This window comes from Lynx canadensis, chromosome D4 (assembly GCF_007474595.2).
Source record: "Lynx canadensis isolate LIC74 chromosome D4, mLynCan4.pri.v2, whole genome shotgun sequence".
NCBI lineage: Eukaryota > Metazoa > Chordata > Mammalia > Carnivora > Felidae > Lynx > Lynx canadensis.
In genome coordinates, this window is record NC_044315.2 from 43345725 (window position 1) to 43372938 (window position 27214).

General features: G+C 43.2%; 1 protein-coding gene across 1 annotated transcript in view; it reads left to right on the forward strand.

Annotated features, from left to right (window-relative positions):
* The window catches only part of ADAMTSL1 (ADAMTS like 1), a 379909-nt gene that overhangs the window by 251248 nt on the left and 101447 nt on the right, over window positions 1-27214 (forward strand). Inside the window, 3 exon segments of the mRNA XM_032595636.1 lie at window positions 3645-3798; window positions 4939-6064; window positions 26031-26158. Coding sequence (XP_032451527.1) covers window positions 3645-3798; window positions 4939-6064; window positions 26031-26158 — 1408 coding nt within the window.

Sequence of the window (27214 nt, forward strand, 5' to 3'; positions counted from 1 at the left end):
CCGTGCTCAGTGCATAGCCCAATGTGGAACTTGATCCCACGACCCTGGGATGGTGACCTGAGCTGAAATCAAGAGTCAGATGCTCAACTGAGTGAGCCACCCAGGTGTCCCAAGTATAGTAGACCGTTAGAATTGTGTCATGTGTGCTTAGGAGTTAGACTCACAGACAGGCAAACTTAAGTTCTAATCCTGACCTTGCCACTCTGCTCTGTAACTTTGGGCTATTTAACCTTTCTCAGTTTGCATATATGAATATTGGGGATATATAATGTCCACTCATATGATTATTGGGAGGCTTCAGTTAAATGATGCATATAAACTACTTTGTGCCTAGTAAAAGTTAACCCTATTATTGTTATGATTCTCTTCCATCCCTGCTCATTGTCAGGAGGAGAGGAAATAAAAGAAAGTACTTACCTTGACTGGCCAGACTCAGGGTCATGCCCTAGGCTTCCTGTGGGCTTTCCCAGTCTTCCTAGGAAGAAGTTTACACTTTGGGAAGTAGGACTACTCAGCCCTTATCCATGGAATGTTATTAGGTTCTGAGTTACCTGGGTTGATAAATGGAAATTGCAAACACCAGGGAAGGACTGGGAATGGTGGGAAGTAATCACCAATTCACTGGGATTAAACTCAAGCTGGTGCCATGCAACAGTGCTCCCGGGGGCATTCACAGAGGCTGTAATTGGCCCTGTCATCCCAACAGCCCTTGCCCTGGCCCTCTGGCTGAGATGAAGCATACATTCCATATCCCCTACCCCCAAGACTCCCCTTGGAGAAAGGAAGACCTGGATGATCTATGGGTGTTTTTCATCCTCAACTATCTGGACTCAATCTCATAGTTACTGCACAGAATCCCTTAGAGACAGAATTAAGCCAAAATTTTAGACACTTCAAATAAAATTACTTTCAGATTCTATTCTGAGAATACGACCTCTTAAAAGGCCTTACTTCTTTTCTTTAAAAGAATTCCTTGCATCTCTTGACAGAGTTGGCTATTATATATTTTTAAATCATATTTTTATGAAAGTCATCCCCCCCCCAAAATATAAAAGAAATTAAGGTCAGAATAGTCCATTTCAGAGCTAGAAGGAGCTTAGAAGATCCTATAGCCTGGTTGTTCCTTTAAAAATTAAAGCCACAGAACCCTTTTTTTCAATTGAAATGTTACTATGAAGCCAAGAATCTAAAACAGATCAAATCAGAGCTGTTTGGATTGAAGTGTGGATTAGGGTCCCAGATCTCCATAGGTTGGGTCTCCAGATCACCAGAAAAGCCCCTGAATCACTTCCTCAACATAGAACAGGGTTTGACAATCCCTGCTCTTGCTTAGTTTTATTTTAGAGATAAGGAAATGGAGTCTCAAGAAAGAACTAGACTTGACCAAATCATCAACCAATCTTCGGACACACTGTTTTTCTGCTTGGCAACACTAAACTGACCATGCTTTTAAATTTTCCAGGCTCTTTGCCTCCATCCCACCTGATTCCGGGATTTGGTGCTGTCATTTACAATAAAATAAGGGATGGGTGGAATCTGGAATCCACGATCATCAGGGAACAAAAGCAATGGGTTTGATTCTTACATCCATTTTTTGCATCTTAAATGTCGTTCAGGCTGGTGTATATCACAGTACATTGCAGGGAATAGTTCATTTCAGTGGGTTAGCATATAACACTTGAGAATATAAGATGATTTTTTTTTGTTTTTAGTGTTCATTTTTCAAGTGAACGTGGCATACTGCCATGACCCTAGTTCAGGTCTTTATCATCTCAAGCCTGGACTACTGTGGCAGCCTCCTCAACTGACATCCCCGCCTGCCATAGATCTCCTACTCCCATCCCTCCCAGACACTGTTGCCAGATTAACCTTCTCAAAACACCTCTTTCATCATTTCACTCCTCCCTTCAATGGCTCCTCATTGCCTTGTGGACCAATTCCAAACCTCCTATCTGAAAATGAAGTCTCCAATGTCTGGCCCCAAACTACCTCGTGAGCTCCTGATACTCTCAACTTGTTGCCTCTGTTCAGTCAAACTGGCTTAGCTCTGCCCCCAAGCCTGCCTTAGATTTTTACACTGAACTCTTCAGCATTTGTTCTGGATATGCCCCTGCCCCCCATGCTCATCCCAGGTTTCTACACCCCTTTAGACTCTACCCATCTTCAAAACCTAGGCCAGGAAATCACAAGTGTACCAACAGCATTCAACAATTGTGAGCATTCATTTTATAATACTTGTCTTCTAGCTTTATATTTCTACTAAATTCTTCTATTACTATCTCTTTAAATAGCTTTATTGAGGTGTAACTTATATACTATAAAATTCAGCTGTGCATTGTTTCCAAGGTTTATCTGTTTACCACATATTTAAGAGACCAACATTCCTTTTAAGGTACAATAAGATTCCATTACATAGATAGACCATATTTTTATTGATCCATTCACCAGTTGGTGGACATTTGAGCTGTTTCCCTTTTTGTCTGTTACACACTTTCGCATACAAGTCTGTGTGGATGTACATGTTCACTTGTCTTGGGTAGATACCTATGAGTGACATTGCTGGATCATGGGGGTAAATGTATGTTTATCTTTTTAAGAAATTATCAAGCTGTTTGTCAAGAAGACTGTAGTATTTTACATTGCCACCAGCAATTTATGAAGGTTCTAATTTGTATATCCCCACTCATAGTAACATTTGTTATTGTCTTTTTTACTATGGCCATTTCAGTGGATAGGAAGTGGTATCTCATTGTTGTTTTGGTTTCTATTTCCCTAATACAGTATTTCATTTTAGCAATATTTTTGGATTGCCCTCCCCCATTATTGATGACAGCTCCTTGAGGTTACAAACCACCTTGCACAGTTTTTCCTTAGTATCTAGCACCCTACCTCAAACATAGTACATGTATAACAACTACCTCATGCTTGACATTAAAATATTACACTTGTGAAAGAAGGAGAAAAAATTAGCATTGAGTGTCATTTCTGTGTGTGAAACTTAAAATATATTATCTCATTTAATTCCCCACCTTGAAAAATAAGTCTAAGAAGTGCAAACAGACTCTGAGTTGCCAACTGCTAAAATGCTGAGCAGGGATTTGAACACAGGACTCTATGACTCTGTAACTCTAAAGCCTAGGCCATCTAAGTAAAAAACAGGTAGAGTATCTACAGGAAACTTTAGAGTAGAAAAATCTTAGAAGGGTTCCTGGGTAGCTCAGTTGGTTAAGTATCTGACTCTTAACTTCTGCTCAGGTCATGATCTCATAGTTCATGATTTTTGAGCCCCGTCGATCTCTTCACTGACAGTACAGAGCCTGCCTGGGATTCTCTCTCTCTCTCTCTCTCTCTCTCTCTCTCTCTCTCTCTCTCTCTCTGCCCCTCCCCCACTCACACATGCACGTGCTCTCTCTCCCTCTCTCTCAAAATAAATAAACTTTAAAAAAAAACAGAGAAAAATCTTAGAGCTAGCAGGTGGTTACAATATGGACAATCTTCCCATATTGTTACATAATTAGTATTTCTTTTAGTGACTGTTGCTTTTCCAAGCAACTTTTCTCATATTTGGGGGTGTTTGAGAGTCCATACAAAAACCCATTAGCCTCTACACTTACATGCATTTGACCTTTGTTTTCCCTCACCAGTGTTCCACAAGCTGTGGGGAAGGCACCCAGACTCGAAGTGCCATTTGCCGGAAGGTGCTAAAAACCGGGGTCTCAGCTATTGTCAATTCCTCCCTGTGCCCTCCCCTGCCGTTCTCTTCATCCATCAGGCCCTGCATGCTGGCAACCTGTGCACGTGAGTATGTCAGAACTCTGGGGATAGGGAGACAGAACCCACGTAGAAGCAGCTGAAGCCACGCAGTAGCCTTCCCTAAACCCAAGACCGGGTGGGAGATTGTCAGGCAGGAAAGCCTGAGGAGGGCAGCAGTCTGGTAAACTCAGCTGGAAGTGGAAAAGGAATCTTAATTACACGTGGCCAGGCAGAATTCTCTTCTCGGCTGGAAAAACAGTTTGCAGGGGGTAGAGCAATGTTCACTTGCTGGCATACAGAGATCTGGAAGCTGGAGTCAGCAGATTACTAATGAAATCGAATGTGGTCCACTCTGGGGTTTTAAATTTTTTTTTTTTCCACGTTTATTTATTTTTGGGACAGAGAGAGACAGAGCATGAACGGGGGAGGGGCAGAGAGAGAGGGAGACACAGAATCGGAAACAGGCTCCAGGCTCTGAGCCATCAGCCCAGAGCCTGACGCGGGGCTCGAACTCACGGACCGCGAGATCGTGACCTGGCTGAAGTCGGACGCTTAACCGACTGCGCCACCCAGGCGCCCCTCACTCTGGGGTTTTAAAATGCTCTGAACAGATTTGTTCTGTTTAATAGTAATCCCTAGAGTTGTACTACTTCTGGGCTCTTCCCCCCAGGCCCCCACCCCAGAGGCCACTAGGGCCTTGGTGCTCTGCAGACCCTAAAGGGTAAACGTGGAAAGGGAGACATTCTCCTTCCCTTTGTCCTCTGCCTCTTTTTATGATTCTTTTCTTTTCTTTTCTTTCTTTCATCGTTCTAACGAGAGGAACTGCCTTTCCCCTGGGATCCCCCTCCATCTAGAACCTGCCTCTCAGCTTCTAGGGGTAGCCAGCCCCAGCAGGGTGAGAGCGGGCTGCCCCGCGGCGCCTAATTAGTTCGAGCTTTGCCTGTGCAGCCGCTTGATGGTCCACGGGTGGTAGCCACTTCCTCCCCGAAAACCTAAGGCGGCCAATGAAGGCCCTGGCCCAAAGCAACTCTGAAGCCGCTTTCTCTCCCTCTTCCCTTGTGTGTGCCTCCTCTGCCTTCCTCTTCGCCCTCTCTCTTGTGCCTGTGTTCGTTGGCTCTCGTTTTCCTCTGCCATTCCTTCTCTTTCTGCATCTGCCTGGCTTCCCTCGCATTCCTTTCGTTCCAGGGCCGGGACGGCCAGCCACCAAGCACAGCCCTCACATTGCGGCCGCCAGGAAGGTCTACATCCAGACGCGCCGGCAGAGGAAGCTGCACTTTGTCGTGGGGGGCTTCGCCTACCTGCTCCCCAAGACGGCTGTGGTGCTGCGCTGCCCCACGCGGCGCTTCCGCAAGCCCCTGATCACGTGGGAGAAGGACGGCCAGCACCTCATCAGCTCGGCGCACGTCACCGTGGCCCCTTTCGGCTACCTGAAGATCCACCGCCTCAAGCCCTCCGACGCGGGCATCTACACCTGCTCTGCCGGACCCGCCCGGGAGCAGTTTGTCATTAAGCTCATCGGAGGCAACCGGAAGCTGGTGGCCCGGCCCCTGAGCCTCAGGAGCGAGGAGGAGGCCCTCGCGATGAGGAAGGCCAGCCCAAAGGAGGCCCTGCAGACCCACAAACACCAGAACGGAATCTTCTCTAACGGCAGCAAGGCTGAGAAGCGGGGCCCCGCCGCAGACCCGGGGAGCCGCTACGATGACCTCGTCTCCCGGCTGCTGGAGCAGGGGGGCTGGCCCGGGGAGCTCCTCGCCTCCTGGGAGGTGCAGGACTCCACGGAAAGGAACACGTCTTCCGAGGAGGACCAGAATGCCGAGCAGGCCCTCTGGCACCTGCCCTTCACCATGGTGACCGAGCAGAGGCGCCTGGACGACATCCTCAGGAACCTCTCCCAGCAGCCTGAGGAGCTTCGAGACGTCTACGGCAAGCACCTGGTGGCCCAGCTGGCCCAGGAGATCTTCCGCACCCACCTGGAGCACCAGGACGCGCTGCTCAAGCCGTCTGAGCGGAGGCTACCCCCGGTGGCCATCCCCCCTCATAAGCACGTGTCTGGTTTCAGCAGCTCTCTCCGGACCTCGTCCTCTGGGGAGGCCGGGGGTGGCTCTCGCCGGCCCCATCGCAAGCCCACCATCTTGCGGAAGATCTCAGCTGCCCAGCAGCTCTCGGCCTCCGAGGTGGTCACCCACCTCGGGCAGACTGTGGCCCTGGCCAGCGGGACACTGAGTGTGCTCCTGCACTGTGAGGCCGTCGGCAACCCAAGGCCTACCATCAGCTGGGCCAGGAACGGAGAAGAGGTTCAGTTCAGCGACAGGTGAGCCTTGCAGCTACCCGGGTCTGGGAAGGGAAGGGGCAAGGGGCCATATCTCGCCCAAGGTGCTTTATTGGCCCTGCAGGTGGTTCCAAGAGTGGGGCACAGAGCCCTGGGCTTCAAGTCCTCTTTTAGCACCAGTAGGGCTATTGAAACAAAGACGAGGTGTTTGGTTTTTCTAAACTGTATTCTGCCCTCTTTATAAGGTAATAGCAACAATGCCTATCCACCCCAAGCCCCATAGGGTCCCAAAGATTAATGAGATACTTTGCAGATAGCTTTGAACTTCTGGCAGAAAGATCTCATTCCAGGCCAAGGCATTTGTACATTACTGCTCTGTGAGATGGACCATTGAAAAGCTTATATGTAGGGATACTGTCTCCATGTGTGTGGTCCCCCAGGGCTGGGGAGAGAGTGCAGCCAGCACCTGCTGCTCCCTGTGGGTGAGACCATCCTCTGTGTGGGCCAGACAAGGCTGTTTGTTCCAGAAAGCTTTTATTCCCAGTCAGACCTGTGATTAATTATCCTAATACCTCTTGGTGTCTCTGTTTTGATGTGTCCTTACTAGGATGACACCACGTATCACTTACTGGTTTCCTTGGGCCATAGCCATTCATGATGTAAAATCAGTAGTGGTGGTCGAAGTTATAACAGTAATATTTTAGAACACCGCGTGCCAGGAAGCGTGCCATAATTCCTGCATGCATTCTCTTAATCTCTATAGTGGCCCTGACAACAACGATAGCTGCCCTCGAGCAGTGACAGTCTGCCAGGTAAATGTGGTGTTGGTGTGCTTTATCTCACCCATTTTCACCGTACCTCTGAGAAGTGGGTACAGACTTTTATCCAAGTCTAGGAACTTGCTGAAGATCACAATTATTGGGTGGCAGGGCCAAGACACGTGATGCTAAGATAGGCAATCAATGGAAGAATCGTAGACTCTGGGTAAGAGAGGACTCTGGGCAGTCCTCCAGCCCAGAGACCTTGTTGTACATTTTTATCTTCTCTGAATCCATGTAGAATGCCCTTTTCATTAAAAACACTTCTAAATACTATTCTTTGGTAATCCTCTTCCCTAGTTTGCTAGCTTTGGGTAAGGACGGAACGAAGGCAGGATTTGTTGTGCCAAGCGGTCTGCCAGGTTTCTCTAAATGTGACTGCACCTGTTAGGCTACCCGTCAATCTGCAAGACTGACATTATCCTCCAGTGTCACATAGAAAATCAAGCTTTACCAGCTCTCTCAAGAAGACCATGCTTTAGTAAGAGCCGGGCCAAGGATTCAATATCAAGTTTACTTGAGTCCAAAGAGTACACAGCTCTGTCTACTCTTCTGAGACTTCGTGAAAAAACGTGACTTTGTCTAGCCTGCCCACATCTTTTGTGCCTTTGAAATGTCAATAATATTGCCTGTCAGCCTTACAGTACTTACAGACCAAACAGTTAATAACAATACTAAGTGTTTTTTCTGTGTACTTTTAGTAGATGCCAGACACTGTGCTCAGTGCTTTATGGGCACTATCTTGTTTAATCTTCAAAAAAGAAAAAAACCCTAGGGGGTAAATACTATTGTTGTTACCATATCAACGAAAGAAAGCTGAGGCACAGATGTGGGACCCCCACAGAAGCACCGGAGAGAGGGTTTGAATGCAGGCAGCATGCCTTGAGAACCTCTCCTCTCGTTTGCTTCTTGGTCCTCCCCAGCTCATACTTTCCTTGACAGCTTGATTGCTATGATTCTTGCTGTGATTTCTTTCAAGAAGTCTTTTACAACAAATTTTGGGGTCAGGCTAAAGTTGGAGTAAATCCGCTTGAGGTCACTGGGTCAGTAAGAGGTAGCCCCCGTGTGAAACCCCCAGGATGTTCGGTATAGGGGAAGAGTGGTGCCCTGGTACTCGGGGGGGGGGGGTGCACTGGAATTCCTCTTTTTTAGTGCACCTGTCACATCCACTGTGACCAAATCATGCCATCTTCTCCACCAGCCAGTCAGCTTCTCAAGTGTAGGTAACATTTTATTGCCCAGGATTGTACTACTGGAATTGAAGGGAGTAGCAGTTGGCTGTGCATGTGGGACATGCTTTTCAGAGATGAGAAAACTGAGGCCCAGGGTAGTTTGGGAGCTTCGCAGTGTTGGCTAGATAGTAAAAGGCAGAATCAAGAGGGCGGATTCGAACCCTGTTCTGCCCAACTCAAGCCCATGGTGTTTTGAGTGAATGAGTAACTTCATGCTTCCACTCATCTGTACTTGGCTCAGGATGCTAAGTTGCCTCAAGACCCTTGCTATTTTTTACCAGCTCTTTCCAGGGTCCCTTACTTCTTCCTAAAAGCCGTAGACAGGTAAGCTGTTGGGAAGGGGGAAAGGGGTCATCAGGACTCTGTTGTGCCTGAAACTGCAGGGAGAACATTGAGCCCATGGCTTACTCGGAGGTCGTGACAATTTCCTTGAGTGCTAAAGATACTTTTTATGAAGGCCAAGGATCACAGCCCATCTGGATCACCTGGTGACTGAAGGAGGGCTTCAGAAGGAGTCAGATGGGCACTGAGGGCTTCAGGCTGATCTTTGAAAGCCCCTTCACTTTGGCCTTAGTCCCTTCATTTCAAAAGTGGGGAGGGACAGGGCATCTGGGTGGCCCAGTTGGTTAAGTGTCCAACACTTGGTTTCAGCTCAGATCTTGCAGTTCCTGAGTTCAAGCCCTACATTGGGCTCTGTGCTAGCAGTGCAGAGCCCGCTTGGGATTCTCTCTCTCTCTCTCTCTCTCTCTCTCTCTCTCTCTCTCTCTCCCTCCCTCTCTCTCTCCCTCCCTCCCTCCCTCCCTCTCTCCCCTTCCCCCACTTATGTCTCTTTCTCAAAAATAAATAAACTTAAAAAAAAAGTGGAGGAGGGGGAGAGGCTGTACCAGATCATCTCTGAGGTCCCTTCTACCTCCTCTACTCATTTACAAAAGACCACAGAAGATAAAAACCAGTATCTAGTGGGGAGCAGGAAGAGCCTTGAGTACAATAACTTCCAACTTTGTTGCAGCTTTTTCTGAGCTCCACAAAATGGGGGTACACTGATTGCACGAGCTTGGGATGTGTTCACTTGAGGCTAAACAGATGTATTTACTGCTGGATTTTACCTCTATTTTTTTTAATATAGTGCTTGATATTTTTTTTCTTGTTTTTATTGTAAAAGTAATAAAGGGTCTATAAAACAATTCAAATAATACCTAAATCTATAAAGTACAAATACAAGTCTCCCTCATCCTCTCACTTCTGTTCCCCAGAGTCTGTCTCTCTCAATAATCTGGTATACATCCTTTTGGAATTTTTATATATTTTATTGTATTATATATAAAACACATACACACACATATGATTTGGTTTTTTAATGGGATATTACTCATGTTTAGAAATTTGACGTGGTTTCTACTCAACAACATGTCTAGGAGACATTTCATTATACTATGTTGAGATCCGTATCACCATTTTTAATGGCTGATTACTGTTCCCGAGTGCATTGAACTATCCCCCAATTGAAAATTATTTTGGTTTTTCCATTTTTTTTAACTCCTTTAAGCATTCCAGCATGTGCTGTGACTTTCCAAGTGAACAATAGAGTATGCATGATTTTCCACATAGTTCCTTGATCAATGAACAATTTTCTGCCCCAGCCATCTCCAGGATACCAAGAGCTCTTGAAATGCCACCTAGGAAACATTACTGTCACCTTTAAATTTTCACCTCCTCGGGCGTGCACCTGGGTGGCTCAGTCGGTTAAGTGTCCAACTTCGGCTCAGGCCATGATCTCACGGTTCATGGATTCGAGCCCCACATCAGGCTCTGTGCTGACAGCTTGGAGCCTGGGCCTGGAGCCCACTCCAGATTCTGTGTCCCCCTCTCTCTCTGCCCCTCTCCTGTTCATGTTCGTTGTCTCTCTCTCTAAAATAAAATAAACATTAAAAAAAATTAGTTTTCACCTCCTTGGGTATTGAGAATCTGACCCTAATGTCTTTATGATGAAGAGCGTGCAGTGGAATCTTGCTAGAAAAAGACACATGGAAGCCAGGTGCTGAAGATGCACTAAAGGTGCTAGACGAAGACAGCAGAGGGCCAGTCCTGGCTCTTCAAAGTCACCAGGACATTGGTGGGAGTGTGGGTGAGGAGTAGCATTAAGAGGGATCACACGTGAGGGGTACGGACAAAAAGTTTTACAGTTTGGGCCACTCTCAAGATTTTTCTAGATCTAGCCTTAACAGAGCTTTCTGATGCAAGTTGATGGCACACCGTAAGGAAAAATTAGAGATTTCAGATTCTGATCTCTGACGTCATAATTTCTCCATTTAACTTAGCTGGCCAGTAAGAAATATGGCTGGAGCTTCATTTTCTGTACAGTTTTCCAAGTCCTGTTTGAGAAAAGAAAGTGAATATATCTGCACAGAGCACACAGGCACAGAGCCGCCATTGGGACTGCTTTGCTATGGGCTGTTGGTGACCTCTCTGTGTTGGGTTTCATTGCTTGTCATCATTCCTATGTCCGGTAGCAGTTCAGAAATGCTCATTTATTTTCCAACAGAGACGTGCTGAAATGCCCACTGTTATAGGTCCGTTAGTCTGTTTTTGCTTAGTACCAAATCCATCTTTCTGAAAGAATCTGCAAGAGTCAGCTGGCTATTGGTCTGTATGACTTTGCAGTGTATTAAACTATACTCTCAGTAGCCTGAGCCAGCAAGATAGGTCAAGAGAGGAGGAAAGTAACTGAAGACAAGTCTACCACATCTTTGGCTTTTAAATATGCCAAAGTTTTATCTGAAAGAAATTCATTATATGAAATAATCACTATCAATTTGGTACTACTGTATCTCATCATACATATAATTTACTAGTTGAAATGAATTTACGTGATTCTTAGAAGCACATGCCAGCTTCTCAAGCAATAGTTTTATGGGATGTCTCTGAATGTATTAGGACAGACTGGTTCATCATAATTCCTGCTTCTCCCTTATTTCACAAATATTTCCATGCATACTTGGACCAGACCCTACGTTAGATACTGGGGATAGAGAAAAAGAAGACTCATTCCCTGTCAAACTAAAAGTCTCATTTGGAAGCCAGAGAAGTAAATGCAGTGCTTAAGTGCTAAAAGATGGTATAGGTATTTATTCATTCCATAAGCATTTATTAATCTACCCATTATGTGCCCCCTACATACCTAGCCACTGGGAGTATTGTGAATGAAAAAGTCTGCATCCCCTAGCAATTTACATGCATTTAGATTTCTGCTCAAATTTCTGCGTCAGAAAGACCTTCTGATGGTCACTGTTCAAAAGAGCATTCCTCAGGGGCGCCTGGGTGGCGCAGTCGGTTAAGCGTCCGACTTCAGCCAGGTCACGATCTCGCGGTCCGTGAGTTCGAGCCCCACGTCAGGCTCTGGGCTGATGGCCCAGAGCCTGGAGCCTGTTTCCGATTCTGTGTCTCCCTCTCTCTCTGCCCCTCCCCCGTTCATGCTCTGTCTCTCTCTGTCCCAAAAATAAATAAACGTTGAAAAAAAAAAAAGAGCACTCCTCATCACCCCTTATCCCTTTAACTTTGCTGTTTTAGTCACAGAATTTTATCACCATCTGATATATATTGATTTGTTGATTGCCTGCCCATAAGGGTGGAGACTTTCTTTACTGCCATATCCCCAGTGCTAGGAATAGTGCCTGGTACCAAACAGGTACTGAGCAAATAGTGAACGAACAAATGAATGAATGATTGGAGTAAGACAATAAACGCAGAAAAGTACACAAGAAAAGCATCAGGTGGTGATATGTTTGGGACAGAAAATTGAAATGGGTGATAGGGAGTGATTTGGTGGCCATGTTAGACGGGTGTTCTGAGGTTATCAGTAAGCCAAGATGTGAATGATGACCAGTGTCTAGCAATATGACATCAGGAGGAAGAGCACTCCTGGACAAGGGGAAAGCTAGTGGAAAACCCCCGAAGTGAAGAGAGTTTGGTGTGTTGAAGGAGTCCCCCAAAAAAGTTCATTTGGCTGGGCTGTGGTAGGCAGAAGGTAGAGGTGATATGGGATGAGGCCATAAGGCTAACCAGGGACCACAAGAAGGAATCTAGCTTTTAGTCTGAGTATCAGAGGGAGGTTTTGGAGGATATTAGGTGGGAAAGTAAAATGATCTAATTTCCATTTGTAAAGACTCACACTGGCTCCTTTGTGGCAAGTGGATTGTAGAGGAGCATGAGTGGAAGTGGTAAGGTCTCCTCTCCAATCACCCCTTCAACTCCACAAATACATGCGTGGCATCAGATACAGTGGTAGGCACCAGTGAGACTATAAATAAAAGCCACTGTTCTCCAGAAGCTAAGAAACACCAAAGGGCTGGTGTGGAGTCAAATACCTTGGCCCCTGAGTTTGTTTTAAACTCCAATGGGCAGAATACTTCTCTTAAAACTTCTAAACGTTTAGAAGCTCTGACTAGAGGAGTTGCCAAGTTCAGTGTGCACAGTAATCGCCAGGACCTTGTTAGAAATGCAGATTCGCACATCCTACCCTACCCCAGAAACACCTTCTACAGCAAAGCCCCAGAATTCATACTTTACAAACACCACAGGTGACTCTGAGGCTGGAGGCTCAAGGACCATCTTTAAGAAGCATGTTGAGAGAAAAAAGGGGCGGAAGGTGCACTTCCTAATAGCACTCGCTTTTAATTCTGTTAAAAGATCTGGTGGAGACAGAACTCAACACCGAGGTGACACTTAGGAATTCCAGGCACCCTCCCTGCCCCCTGCCTTCCCTCACAGACTCCCACCAACCCACACACTTTCACATGGGTTGGATTGAATTCACACCAGGCCTTGGACTTGGGGCAAACTGCATAGTGCCTGTGTGTGTGAAGGGAGCAGACATGTGGAAGTTAACAGGCTCCAAATCTGCCAGTTTTCAGGGAACATTCTGGACTGGCTAGAGGTTGAAATAACCAAGTGTGGCTACCTGGTTCAGCCTGAGAACAAAAAAGAACTGGGCTTTCCAGCACGGCCATTGGGAGTAAGTTAGAAACTTGTTTTCAAGGGGCTGCGATGCCACTTGATTTAGAAAACAAGAGAACTCTGCCCTATTCTCTCTTTGCTTTCATTGCTGAATCCTTAGCTCTGTGGACCTGTAATTGACTGGTTTCACCATATTGCTGCCCTACAATGTCCACCAAGAAAGAAGTATTGTAGCTTCACCTCATGGGTCTCATGCACTAATGGTACCTGAGTGGTTTATAAACATTAATATGATAGCCCTGGAGTAGCCAGCCTATACCCTGGAAATATTTTGCATATAGGTGGCTATCTTAGGTGCCCCCCAGCATTGTTAATTATGATTTTTAAGTACCACCTAATATTCTCCCTCCGTTTATTATAGAGTTGGCTTCTCTCGGTCCACCTCATATTCTTTTTTCTTTTCGTAGTTCTAAGACTTAAATATATGGCATCATCTTTACTTTTTTCTCCAAATTTTTACTTACATTCTAGTTAGTTAACATACAGTGTAATATTAGTTTCAGGTGTAGAATCCAGTGATTCATCACTTACGTACAGTACCTAGTGCTCATAACAACAAGCGCACTCATTAATACCCATCACCTATTTCATCCATCCCCCACCCTCCTCCCCTCTAGCAACCCTCAGTTAGTTCTCTATAGTTAAGAGTCTATTTCTTGGTTTGCCTCTCTTCCCCTCCCCCCATGTTCATTTGTTTTGTTTCTCAAATTCCACATAGGAGTGAAATCAAATGGTATTTGTCTTTCTCTGACTGACTTATTTCATTTAGCATAATATATTCTAGCTCCATCCATGTTGTGGCAAATGGCAAGATTTCATTCTTTTTTTATGGCTGAATAATATTCTATCACATATATATACCACATCTTTATCCATTCATCAGTCCATGGGCATTTGGGCTTTCAATACTTTGGCTCGTGTTGATAATGCTGCTATAAGCATTCGGGTGCATGTATCCCTTCAAATCAGTATTTTTGTATTCTTTGGGTGAATACCTAGTAGTGCAGTTGCTGGATCTTAGGGTAATTCTATCTTTAACCTTTTGAGGAACCGCCATACTATTTTCCAGAGTAGCTGCACCAGTTCAAGAAGAAGAAAGTGGTCTCCGAAAACATTTCTTATCTGATCTCTGAGTTGCATTCCATAAAAGGCTAAGCACTTCTTCCTAAAAACACATGCTGGCTTCTTCAGAAACCACACACACTTGGTTTGCTTCCTACTTCTCTGGCTATTCTTTTTCAGTCTTTGTGCATTTTTCTTCCCCTGCCTGCCTCCTATCTACCCTCTTGGGAGTCTCACTCTCTTCCCCTGGATGCTAATGATTCTCATGTGTCTAGCACCAGCCCGAATCTCTCTTCTGATTCTTATGCACAGCTGCCTACTGGACATCCTTACCAGATGCCCCACAAAGATGTCAACTTTGTATATCTAAAATTAAACTCCTGAATCCCTATCCTAGGAAAGTGTACTCCACCTATCCAGCTTCCCAAGGCAAAATATTTTTATTTCTAGACTGTTCTTATTCCTCAGTGGCTCTTTCATTCATTCCTCCACTTTTCTCTGTTTTTATTGCCTCTACTTTGCTTTACCCTTGTCCACTCTAGATGATTCCGACAACCCTCTAATTCCGTATTTGCCTTTTCTAGACCAGGGTTGGCAAATTATAGCCAGTGGCTCTTATGTTTTTTAAAGGGTTATTAAAAATGGCTTTTAAAAATGTTATTCAAAGAGCTGTTGAAATTGAGCCCAGAGTTTTTGGGTCAGCTTGCTCAAGGTTTCACACTTGGTAAGTGGTAGAGCTGGTATTTGAACCCAGGTTATTGAAGGGTTATTAAAAGAAGGGTTTTAAATTTTTAAGGGATTATTAAAACAAACTAGAAATAAAATATACAACAGATACTATAGGTGGCCCTCAAAGACTAAAATATTTACTGTCTTGTTACAGAAAAAATGTATTCACTCCTGCTCTAGATCATTTGATATGCTACTGCCAGAGTATCTTTCTAGCAAACCTGTCTATGCAGCTTTCATGCTTAAAATTCTTTTAATGGCTTGCCATCACTTGAAGAATAAGTTCCAAGTGACTTTGTATGATGTGCAACACCTTTTGTCATCCGACATTTGTCTCCCTCACTCGCTTCATCTCTTACCATCTCTTACACTCCCCCCATCTCACCCCTCTGAGCTATGCCTTTCACCAGTACCCAGTTACTTGTTGTTTATGAATTTGCCTGGGCTTTAGATTTACCTCATCCTACCCTTCCTTACCAGAAGCCTAACCCTAAGGCTCAGTTGAGCTGGCATAGTAGAGCTGGGATTTGAACCCAAAGTGACTCCCTACATGACCCACATAGTACCCTACACATTGTACTCTGTCTCAGATCACCCTACCACTGTGTGTTAGAATTCCTTATTTGTTTTTCCACATTACCTTCTGGATTATGGGCAGAAGGCAGATATTCTTCTTCAAGGGCAGATATTTAAGAGTGTATGTTAATTTCTCCACAATTCCAAGAACACATTAGACACTCAACAGATGATAAAATGATGGATGAATGAACTTTAAAAATGATGAACACTAGTGATTAGCAGGGAGTTTTCCTAATCACTGGAGACTATAGACTATATGGTTTTGCATAATCTGAACTTCCAGTCTTTAATATGCAATTATGGCAGACTTGCAGAGTGGTACCCACTCCCAATTAAACATTTCTGCCCTGCCCACATGTTCTCCATTAGAGAAGTGTCAGGAAACCCTAAGGTTCTGTGTCACACAACTGTACAATTTGAAAAGGATTGCTGTAGAATGAATAAGTACAGAGAATAGGGGCACCTGGGTGGCTCAGTCAGTTGAGTGTCTGACTCTTGATTTTGGCTTAGGCCATGATCTCATGGTTCGTGGGAGTTAAGCCCCACCCCCGGACTCTGCACTGATGGCATAGAGCCTGCTTGGGATTCTCTCTCTCCCTCTCTCTCTGCCCTTCCTCCACTTGTGTGCATGCTTTCCCTCCCTCAAAATAAATAAATAAACTTTTTAAAAAGTTTAAAAAAAATAAGTACAGAGAATAAATACCTTGTGGCATCCTATCTCCCATCACATCTAGGCCAATGAAGAAATCATCATCATCATCAACATTTATTAACCACTTGCTTTGAGCGAGGTGCTGTTCTGAGGGTTTTACAGGTCTTCCTTTATTCTTATAATAATGCTTTGAGGTTACTATCCCAATTTTACAAATGTTGAAATTGAAGCATAGAGATGTTAGATTAACTTGCCCAAAGTTTCACACTTAATAAGTAGTGGAGCTGGGATTTAAACCCAAGGAAGTATGGCTCCAGGGACTATTTCTTTGTATTGATTTTAACCTTAGTTGAATACATGGACTTGGCCATTGTTTTAAGAAGAAGCCACTGGGGTCAGCTAGATCTAGCATAAGTTAACATTCTGTCTTCTAGCCAGCTGGCTTGCAATCCGTGAGCCTTCATTTTTATTTTGGCACATCTGTTTTAGGGAAAGCCTTTCTTCTATTTTCTATTGCTCTACCTTTACACACACTTTCCCATATAAATATGCATAGTACTGGGCACATAATAGGTGCTCAGTAAGCACTGTAATCATGACATATGTATTTGCATCTCTGTGTATGTTTACAGTGTTTATGGCCTGTGCACATGTGTGTCTAGAGACCTAGACCAAAAAGCAAGCTGAAACTAAACTGTTCCTTGCTTTTCAGTTACTCTGTACAAACACTGAACGCTTAGTGGGCCCTCCTAGACTTCATCACATTGAGCTGAAACTCAGGCAGAAGCTAACTCCAGTTTGCATTTGGATGGAGTGTAACGCTAGCCAAAGAATCTCACAAGTAACTCTTCCCCACATCTAATACCAGGAGGCTCGTGTAATATGGACAGATGTACATTCAGCGTTCCTACATCTGAACCCAAATCCGGAAACACTACCTGTAAGGACACTGCTGATTTCCTTATAGAAAAGAAAAGCCAGATTCTCTAAACTAGGTGCTGGAAGTACGATTACCAAATTGGGGGGAAAGCTGGCTGAAGATTGATCCTTTTCTCTGAGAAAATCTAAATATTGCTGATAGCCCACACTGGCAGAGAAGTCTTGATTTGCCTTTCAACACTCTGGCCCAGGGGTGAGCTACAGTCAACATAATATACATAGTTCAGTTAATATAAGCCTTAAAGCATCTAAACAAGCCTTTCCTAAAAGTCACGGGATTTTTCAAAGGAATGAAGATGAACATGAAGAATAATATGAAATTAGATACTTTGAAAAAAACACTGATGGGTGGGAAGTGACTCACATGTGATAATCTATCTACATGGAATCATAGGGAAAGGGCTAATGTCAAGGAGTTTCTGCCTTTTAACCCCTAAGCCTGTCCCTGTTTTCTTTCTATTCAGGGTCTGCCTGATTCATGCTGGTCATTTCTGACCTACCCTACCCCCCTCCTTGATCAGGAAGAGCAGCTGGGTGGTTCATCAGTTAACACAGAGGGCAGCCCACAGTGGTAGAAGGACAGTAGGGCAAGAGCAACTTAGGTTGGAATTCCTGTTCTGCCACTTAGTATCCATGTGAGCCCTCTTTAACCCCTCCGAACCTTGGTTTTCTCATTACTAAATTAAAACGATTATACCCACCCTACAGAAGAGCAAGAATATGAAGAACATATAGTATCTGTAAAGTGCCTGACATACAATGGATGCTCATACGTCAGCATCTATAATCATATATAGAGATATAATCATAGAGAGAGATACATAGATAGAAGGTCATTATATCATACCATCTTCCAGGACATCACAAAATAAGGAGCTTTATTCTCATTTTGAGGAACTAGGGAACAACCTAGGCAGTTGTTCAAAGAGATGAGATAGAAAGGTATGAAGGAAAACATAGTGTGATAGGGAATTAGCCTAAATCCAGGCAAAAGGGGAGAATGCTTATATTCTTCTGACATTTTTTTGCTATTGTTTCTGGTCTGGTAGAAAAGAGAAATGTGTATGCTCTCTATGCTTATACTTCCCAGACAGTTTTGGACAACTTTCCAAAGTGGTGTTGAATAGGAGATGAATTAAGGAGTACTTGGAAGCCTTTGGCCTGGGCAACACAGAGTATTTACAGATGGAAACTTCTCAGAATGGAGGAGAGAATCAAATGGGAAATGCCTCCAGGGTCAATTTGAGAACCACAGTTGTGAATAATGCTATATGTAAAAGTCATAAGCATACGAAATGCAGTTTCCAAGTTTGCAGAGACTATAAAAACTGGGAGCAGGGCAGATAGGGAGAGAAGAAACCAGTTTTAGTTTGGTTTGGCTTGTTTCCTTTGTAGAACTAAAGGAAGTGGGGATAACAAATGTTTTTCCCAGTTGAAAACTATAGGAATAGTAAGTCAGAGGAAAGGGGGCTATCCCAGTAAATACCTGGGTCTCGGGGGGGGGGGGGGGAGAAGTATTGAAGGTCAATGCAAAGGTCACAAGAGCATCAGAGGACACAAGATCGTGACAACCAGGTGGCACAAATGAAGCTTAGAGTCCAGCCTTCTCTGTTCCCCAAAAGGTTAGGAGGTCTCCAAAGATCCCTCTAGCATTTATTCTTCTTAGAAAAATGGTCCTAGAAAAAGGCAGAGTTCCGATAAAGTGGTTAACGTGGTTATATAAATGAGGAAGGCACTGAAACAAACCTGAAGCGAAAATTCCTCCATGTTCTAGGTCAGAGCCAGCAAACTCTTCTAGTAAAGGGCCAGATAATAAACGTTTTAGGCTTTGCAGGCCATCCTATCTTTGTCCCAACCATTCATTTCAGCCATTGTACGCTAAGAGCAGTAATAGAAAGCACTTAAATGAGCATGCTGGTGTTCCAATAAAACTCTGTTGACAAAAGCAGGTGGCAGCTGACCAGAGTTTGATCCCTCTCCCAGGCCAAGAGGAAATCAAGTCAGAGTCATTTCATGCATAGCTTGACAGTTTGAAATGAATTACCCAGCTAGCAAATAAAACTACAAGTATTAGCAAATTCAAGATTTCATGAGTTTCTGAAGAGAAAGATGTTGAAGAGCTTGGCAGAAAGTACTAGGACAGGGTTAAGAATGTGTGGTCAGGTGGCCTTTCCCATTCCAAGAATATTTTCTATACTTCCACCTGGAGCAACCCTGAAGCTTCCAGCATCAAATAACTTTTAGTTGGCAATTACATTAAAAACAGCCAAGGTTATAAAAAGTTGCCCTAGCCAAATGGTGATATGAAACTCTTCGTGAACCTCAAATCGGTTCCCCAAAATATCTGTACAAAACAAAACTCTCCCTTGCAAGTCTCTAGGCTACTATAATTTTTGGTTTCAGAAAAAAAAAAATTCTTGCTCACAGAGGAGGTCTTCTCACAGCATTCTTTTTTTCCTCCAGCTTCAAGCTATTTAAAATCTAGAATATTCTTGTGAGTGATTATCCATTTCCCTGAGTAACTACAAACTTTGGCATAAATTACCCCCCCCCAACAAAAATGAGGCCAAACCACATGCCTTCTAGTTATTTAAAATCCAGAATATTCTTGTTAGTTATTGTCCATTTCCCTGAGTAACTACAAACCTTGGCACAAATTACCCCCCACCAAAATGAAGCCAAACCACATGGCTTACTATTAGGCCCCAGTGGATGCCTGGATATGGTCAGTTTTTTTAAGGGTCAAAGTTCACTCCCCATTCCTGATTCCACCATGCACTAGCTGAGCAAGTTGCTTACCTTCTCTGAGCTTTTGCTTTCTCTCTCAAAAGGGATAAAAATATCAATCTAATAGGATGACATAATAAAATTGTAGAAAGCTTATACACTTGTCTAATAAGTAACAGCCCCCACTGTCCCTTTGTGCTAGATTTAATTATGCTAATCTAAAAAATTTCTAGGCAGAGAAAAAAAAACCACCTGCATTTCAGAGTAAGTAAGAGTCCTCAGCATCTTTTCCTAAGAGTTTGGAGCTGATGTTCTTTACACAGCTGGCTTTCACTTCATGTATTTCCTTGCAGACTCACTTTTTACCAAATCTCATTCTTTTACTCATTATTTATATACTTTTTTTTTTTTTTTGCAATTGCAGGATTCTGGCTTTTTTTTAAGCGTTCTAAGATTTCAGCATTTGGTTAATAGTGTTAAAGCAGTTATGAAAATAAGTAGTTGTACTTATTCAGAAATTTTGGAGTCAGGAATAGAACTGAGATGGTTGCCAACCTGACATGCCATGTGACCTCAGTCTCTGCTCCTCCTTTCCACCCCCAGTGCTACCACCAAGGTAAAGGCATTGTGGCTCACTCCCTGCTCATTCACACACAAAAAAACCCTTGTCCACCCACTTCCACGTGCCTGGTTTTATTCCTTGAAACCTCTACATTTCTCAGTCATTTACCCTTGTCAGAACAGTTCCTCACATCATCCAAAATACATAGGCTCAGACATGAAGAGTGAATGATAACAGTGATGGTCATGTCAATAACAACAACAACCTGTATTTCCATAGGTTTTAACACATTGGGCAATCATTTGCTTTGTTTTTGTTTTGTTTAATATAATTTATTGTCACATTGGCTTAGATACAACACCCAGTGCTTATCCCAACAGATCATGTGCAATCTTTAAATACCTGAGCACAGGTAGAATAGTCCCAACAATCTTAGATAGGTGCTATAATTCTCCTCATTCTATAGGTAAGGAAACTGTGACATTCAGAAGTTAAGAAATGACTTGCCCAAGGTTACAAAGTGACTAAGAGTAAAGCTGGGGTTGGAACCCAGGCAGCTTGCCTGCAGAGTCTACTCTCTTAACCACTATGCTATATTGTCAGCATGATCATATTTAGCTCCATTATTCTGAAGTCTCTATCCAGCATGATAGCACTGTGCTAGGGAACTATTGAAGAGGGAACTATGAAAGAGGTAAAAAACTCTCAGCCCTTGAAGTATTAGTTTACCACCTAACTGAAAAAATGAGACCTTGTAGAGTAGAAAAGGTTTTGTAGTACAGCTCAGAACAACTCTGGATGATCAGGAAAGGAAGAAATTCTTGTGGACAGTGGTAACACAAGTGGTAAAACTTGACTCATTCTTAACTGAAAGGGAGAATTTGGAAGGATAGATGGGAGGAGAAAGAGCATGAATTCAGCCCCAAGCTAATGACAAGGAGAGCCAAAGAGGCCATCTTGACTAGAGCAACAAGTTTCTGCTGGGATGTGGGACAGGTTAAGTTTGCAAGGATGAGAGGAAGATACTGTTCTAAAGAGAAAGAATGTACCTATGTTTTCCAGCATCCAGTCCTGTGTTGAGACCTAAAATGGGTCTAAGAATGCTTGTTTATCAGAGGTACATGGGTGGCTTGGTCTGACTCTAGATATCAGGGTTATGAGTTCAAGCCCTGCATTGGGCTCTATGCTGGACATGAAGCTTACTTAAAAAAAATTTTTTTTTTTAAATGCTTGCTTGTCATGGTGGGAGGCCTGAGATGGTACAGCATTGTGGCCTGTGTCGCCAATGGCTGTTTCTGTGTCCAGACCTTTAAAATTTCTTCTCAAAAAGGAGTTCCAAGATGAGAACATAGGTGACTACCACCTGAATCATTTTTTAAAAATACCAATTTGTTAAATGCATTTGATGTTGAAGCTTATTTATTTTACTTACAAAACCATAAGAATGAGTCTCCTTCCTTTGATTCTTATAAGAATTGTCTGAGGTCAGTATTATCCTCCATTTGCAGAAAGAACTTAGAGGCTCAGAGTTGAAAAGCTTACCCACGACCTCCACATGACTCTCTCTCTTGATTGAAATCAGAACCCTTCCTCTCCATAGCAGCTAGACGTGGTTGGTCATGGAGGTCACTTTGAGCAATGGGCCTGCACAAGACCGTAGTGTTCACAGCTAAACCAAGGATTCAGAGGAAGGCATCATGATACCACCCCACTCTCAGAATTGCTAGAAGCTTTCTTTTAGACCCCCAGAGCCACCTCCTTTTCAAATAAGAGTACTTTCTCACTGACCATTACAAATGCAGAGGAGACAACTTCACTTCAAGGAGCTTGTCCTTGATAGGACTGGCCCATGGACACTTTGTCCATATCCTACTCACAAGGTTTATCAGGGCCATACTTCTGTAACTATAGTAATTATTTTTACTCTCTCAGCTGCTCCTTCATTGCTAGAATGCTTGAGAAGACATTCTGTCACAAAGAAGCTTACAAGGCCACCAGAAAAGCAAATTCCTTTATTTTCTGGCTAACACTATGACCAAAGAAATAAAGCAGTTAAGTTTTAGCTCATTAAACCAAAAGGGAAGTGGGGTATGGGTATGGGAGAAAAGCAGCTAGTATTAATATACCTAATGTGACCACAGGGCCATTTTCTATGTAGGCCTTAATTATGCCCCATTTCATGTCCCCTCATTCTCTGATTCCTTAAATTCCAAAACAACCCCAGAGAAATCTTTCTGGTTTTGCTTGGAAAGCAGCACTATGTTTCTGTGCCTGTGCATTCTAAAACAGGCCTGTCAAATCTGAAAACTAAATACAAGCTGACAGAAATCAGCTACTAACAAATTAAGTTAAATTAATAGAGTAGACGCCTGAAATACAAAGAAAACGTTTTTTTCCCCAAGAATCTCTCTCCCTAGATGCCAGGCTAGATAAAGAGACTAAAGCCGACCTCATTCTCCACAGCAAGCCCTTTCCTTTGCCTTGTCATGTTTCCTAGAGAGCCCTGCATAGGAACCCTCTCCATAACTACAGCTCCCCCTGGTGGCAGCCTCCAAACCCCCAACTGTCAACGTGAAGGACATATCAAAGACATGATAAATGGAAAAAAAGAATGCTAGACTGAGAATCTCCACTTCAAATTCTGACTCTGCTACCAAATAACTCTGTAGCCCCCCTTTGGCTAAAAGGTTCAGTTTTATGAGTATAAATAATTTGTAAGTATATGCAATAAGTGACAAATTCAGATTTTGTCCCATGTAGGTTTTGTTATCTTCTTTATCTCTATGTGTACATTTTATGGAATAAAAGAACATGTAAATGGTGAATATCAAGGCTTAGGTTCATTCCTTTCCATTCCCACTATTGCCATCCCTTATGGCTTTTAGCCTGGTGTGAAAGCTCTCCTCCTCTTCTTTATCACCTTTGTGGAAATCTTTTCCAAGCTTCAGACCAGCTCAGAAAGCATTATGGCTTACTCAGTAGCGCCTGTGCAAAAGCTAACCCCCACCTTAAAAAGTAGGTGGTTCAGACCCACTGTGGTTTACACTTCCTGCATAAGATCAGGCAGATACAGTAGTTCTATGAGGGAGAAAATGATCTGAATATGGAGATCTAATAAATCGGGGGCTGGAGAGAATTGGCCAATAGCATCTCTTCCTTTCTTACAATCTTACCACTCCTGTCCTTCCTTGCATTGAATTCTTCATTCAGAATGTCCAAGGTTACCTATAAAAGCATCATTGGAAATACCAAAAGATAGTTCTGGAAATTCTTTATATACCTTATTTTTACAATTTCCTCTGAGTAGGAAAACCTACTTCAACTGGGTTTTAGATATTGATAAGCTGAAATGTAGGAAGGTAAAGAGATTTGCCAGTGGTGACTACTTAAGCAGTACCAGGACCAAAATAAAGTTCAGAAGACCTGTCTTCTAGCCTCCTGCTCTGAATGTTCAATACCTTTCTGTAGGGAAGAGAGAGAGGGTGCTGGTTTTAAGGAGGCAACTATACCAATGGACTTGGGAATGTAGCAAATTCTAATCCCTACCTTTTGATTGTAGTAAAACTGAATAATGATTGACTAAACTCAGTCATCATGAAATTTGATTAAGCCTGCTCTTATTATTGCTGTTTGGAAATCATTATGGAGGCATACATGTTCCTGGACATCATAAGATTTATATCATAAAGTCAGTCTTTGATTTTCCTTAAAACAGTCTGAATACCTGAAGGGATTTAACAATGATAATATGTGGTGTCTATTAAGATTCCTTTTAGTGACATTATTACATATTATGTGGTTTACCAGAGATCAGAAATTTGGATAGTCATCTTTCTCTTATTAGCTTCTTTGAAAGAAACTAACATGTAATTGTTTGACTTAGAGAAAAAGCACTTCACATTTGATGGATGTGTGAATGAATGAGTGGATGAGTTTTACCACAGTTTACCATGGTGTCTCTCCCATCCCTCTTGAAGCTTCAGCTCCAGTTCAATGCCACAAAAGCTTGACTGTCCTCAGCGGTAAAGGTGATGGTCTGGAATGGCACTGAATCAAACACAGACCATCTAGAAACTTCCCTTTAGCTGAGGTTTTCTATTTCTTTCCCCATTTTTACCAGAACTGCATAACTAGATTGAAGATTGAAACATGTAAGCCTTGCTTTCCCCCCTTCCTGCCTTTCTCCTGACAGGAAGTAAGAATAAGCAGTGCAATAGGCCCAAGGCCAAAGACAGACTTGAGGGAGCCTGATTCATTGCCAGACAGGTCGCCCACCTCAGAATAACTAAGAGCTGACAAGAGGCAGTGCCAAACTTCCAGTCCCATAGAGTCTGGAGAGGACCCAACAGGAGAAATAGTGAAGAAAGAAAAGAATTGTATAGTGGGGAGAACGTATTGTTGGGGCAGGAGGTCTGACTCCTAGTGTTAATTTCACCACCAAGTCTTGTGAGTTCTTCTGACATTTTCATGTGCTTTTTCCCCCTTTCCTGAAAAATGACCCCTGTTTCCAACTTACCTCCTACAGATGGATGTTAATGTGATATTAGGTAAACAGATCTTTGGGCCTTTTGAAACTAGGGAGGTTGAAATTATCACAAAGATGGAAATGACTGACTATAGGAGGCCACAAGCCACCTCTAAGGCATTTCTGTGCGTTGAATGGTTTACAAACCTAAGGCCCTGGCAGGTCCAGGCCCTGGATCTCTGAGCCTCCTACCCTGTTCTCCTCCCTTCCGTCTGGATCCCCACCTCCATCAACAGATTCCAGTTATCATCAGCCTCACCAAGTCACCAAGACATCAGTTTCAAGTCATCATTAGTCACTAACTGCCATGATGTAGCAGCTAGTTCTTAGAAATGACATAATCCAGAAAAGAAAAAAATAGTAGACTAAGACTGGAGTGGGTTTTGAAGCTCATGTTAGACACTCACAATGTGATTCTTATAATTCTTTTCAGGGGAAGCAAAGTGTCTGAACTAGATGGGGATTATTCTGGAATTCTCTACCATTGCCCTAAAGGGCAGGCTTTGCCTTCATTCTGTTGTGCACCTCCCCTACAGAGGGTCTTTCATTAAGTATTATGGGAAATAATTAGATCTGAGTTTTACACCCCCTAATGTTCACAGGCTCTGAAGGTAATAGATGAATGTATGACTACCTAGAATTGAGAGGTATTTAGGCATACAATTTCCTTCAAACATATGCATCAAGATTCTCTCATCAATATTTTTGACTTTTCGCTTCCTCTCACCTCTGAGTCTTTACTCCAGATGCCTTTCTCCATATCTGGAAGCCCTGCCTACTGTTCACCATCCAATAAAGCTCCAGTCCTCCTTTATGATTTTTCCTTTTCCATAATAAGCCTTTTCCAAATCCATCTGCACCATTCATTCCAACATCCCCTCTTATCCCTGTTGTGGGTGTTCTATGTATTCAGCACACATCTGCTATCTACTCCAACTGGTATTTTTAGATCAAGTAATCAAAAAGCTGATTAAGCAATCAAAAGGCTCGTTTGGGGTTGCTATCAGAATCACACCAATCATAGGGGCAAGAGAGCCTGGGTTCCTGAGTGTCATTGTGGCTGGTTTGTCTCTGTCTTAAAACACTGTTCTTTCCTGCCTTACCAGTATTAAATGCCAAAAAGGAGTCAACTGACGTGACCAGGTCTACATTTCTTTTCTGTTGCTCCAGGATTCTTCTACAGCCAGATGATTCCTTACAGATCCTGGCACCAGTGGAAGCTGATGTGGGTTTCTACACTTGCAATGCCACAAATGCCTTGGGATATGACTCTGTCTCCATTGCCGTCACATTAGCAGGTAACATGAAAATCCTGTATAGTTTGACTCACTGCTGTGCCGTTATTGAGTAGATACCTACAGTGTGCCAAGCCGGCCCAGGAACACATCCATAAATGAGATTTAGACACTGCCTTCAGAAAGGTTATAAGCTATAGTTATAATTAAATGGAGATGAAGTATAATATGAGGTAGAATGAATGAATGAATGAATGAATGAATGAATGAATGAGTGAATGAAATAAGTGCTGTAAATGATAACCTAAGGGTGTGCAAGGACATTTCATCCCATCTGGGAGATGTCAGAGTCAGAATGAATGGACTTTGATAAGTATAGGTGGGTGACATATTCCAGAAAGAAAGAACATAAGCAAAGGAGTTGTGTACTAGTAAATAACATGTTAGGGAACATGAGCCATGACCTGTCATTTCTCCTTGTTACACCTGTTGCAAAGAACACTTCAAGGCTCATGGGTAGTTGGAATTCTGTGGTCATGGTTTAAAGCAGGAGTGTTCTCTCTGATTCTGTTTTATTTAAACCTCTTGCTGTACTGCACCTGCCAACACTTTCCCCTTATCCATAAAGGTCAGGCAAAACATTCTACACATGTGATGTAAGAACATTGCAATGCAGAACATGATGTCTCCCAAGGTTGTAGTCTTGTCATCATGTACTTTATAAAACCTCATTTACATAGGACACAAATCCTTGCCTGTGAAACTGAAAAAGACCTTAGATACCAACTGTCCCAGTGCCCTCATTTCTTAGAGGCCAGGTAAGCTGAGGTCATGCAACCACTCAGCTGGTTGTAGAGATAAGAAGGGAATGAGGCCTCCTAACTCCCAGCTCATTGTTCCCTATCCACCTATCCTACCAAAGGAGGATCTCTTTTCTCAGATCTGAGCCAGGCAGTCTTTTTGGCAGTATGTTGCATGTGTTTGTATTTATTCTTTTCAGTTGCTGCTCCCGTCAGATGATTCAGTAGATGCTAGAAAAGCCAACATCACCCCACACTGACCTCATCGGTCCATGCTGGGATTATGTTGTCACACTGTTCTCCAGTCACACATGCTACT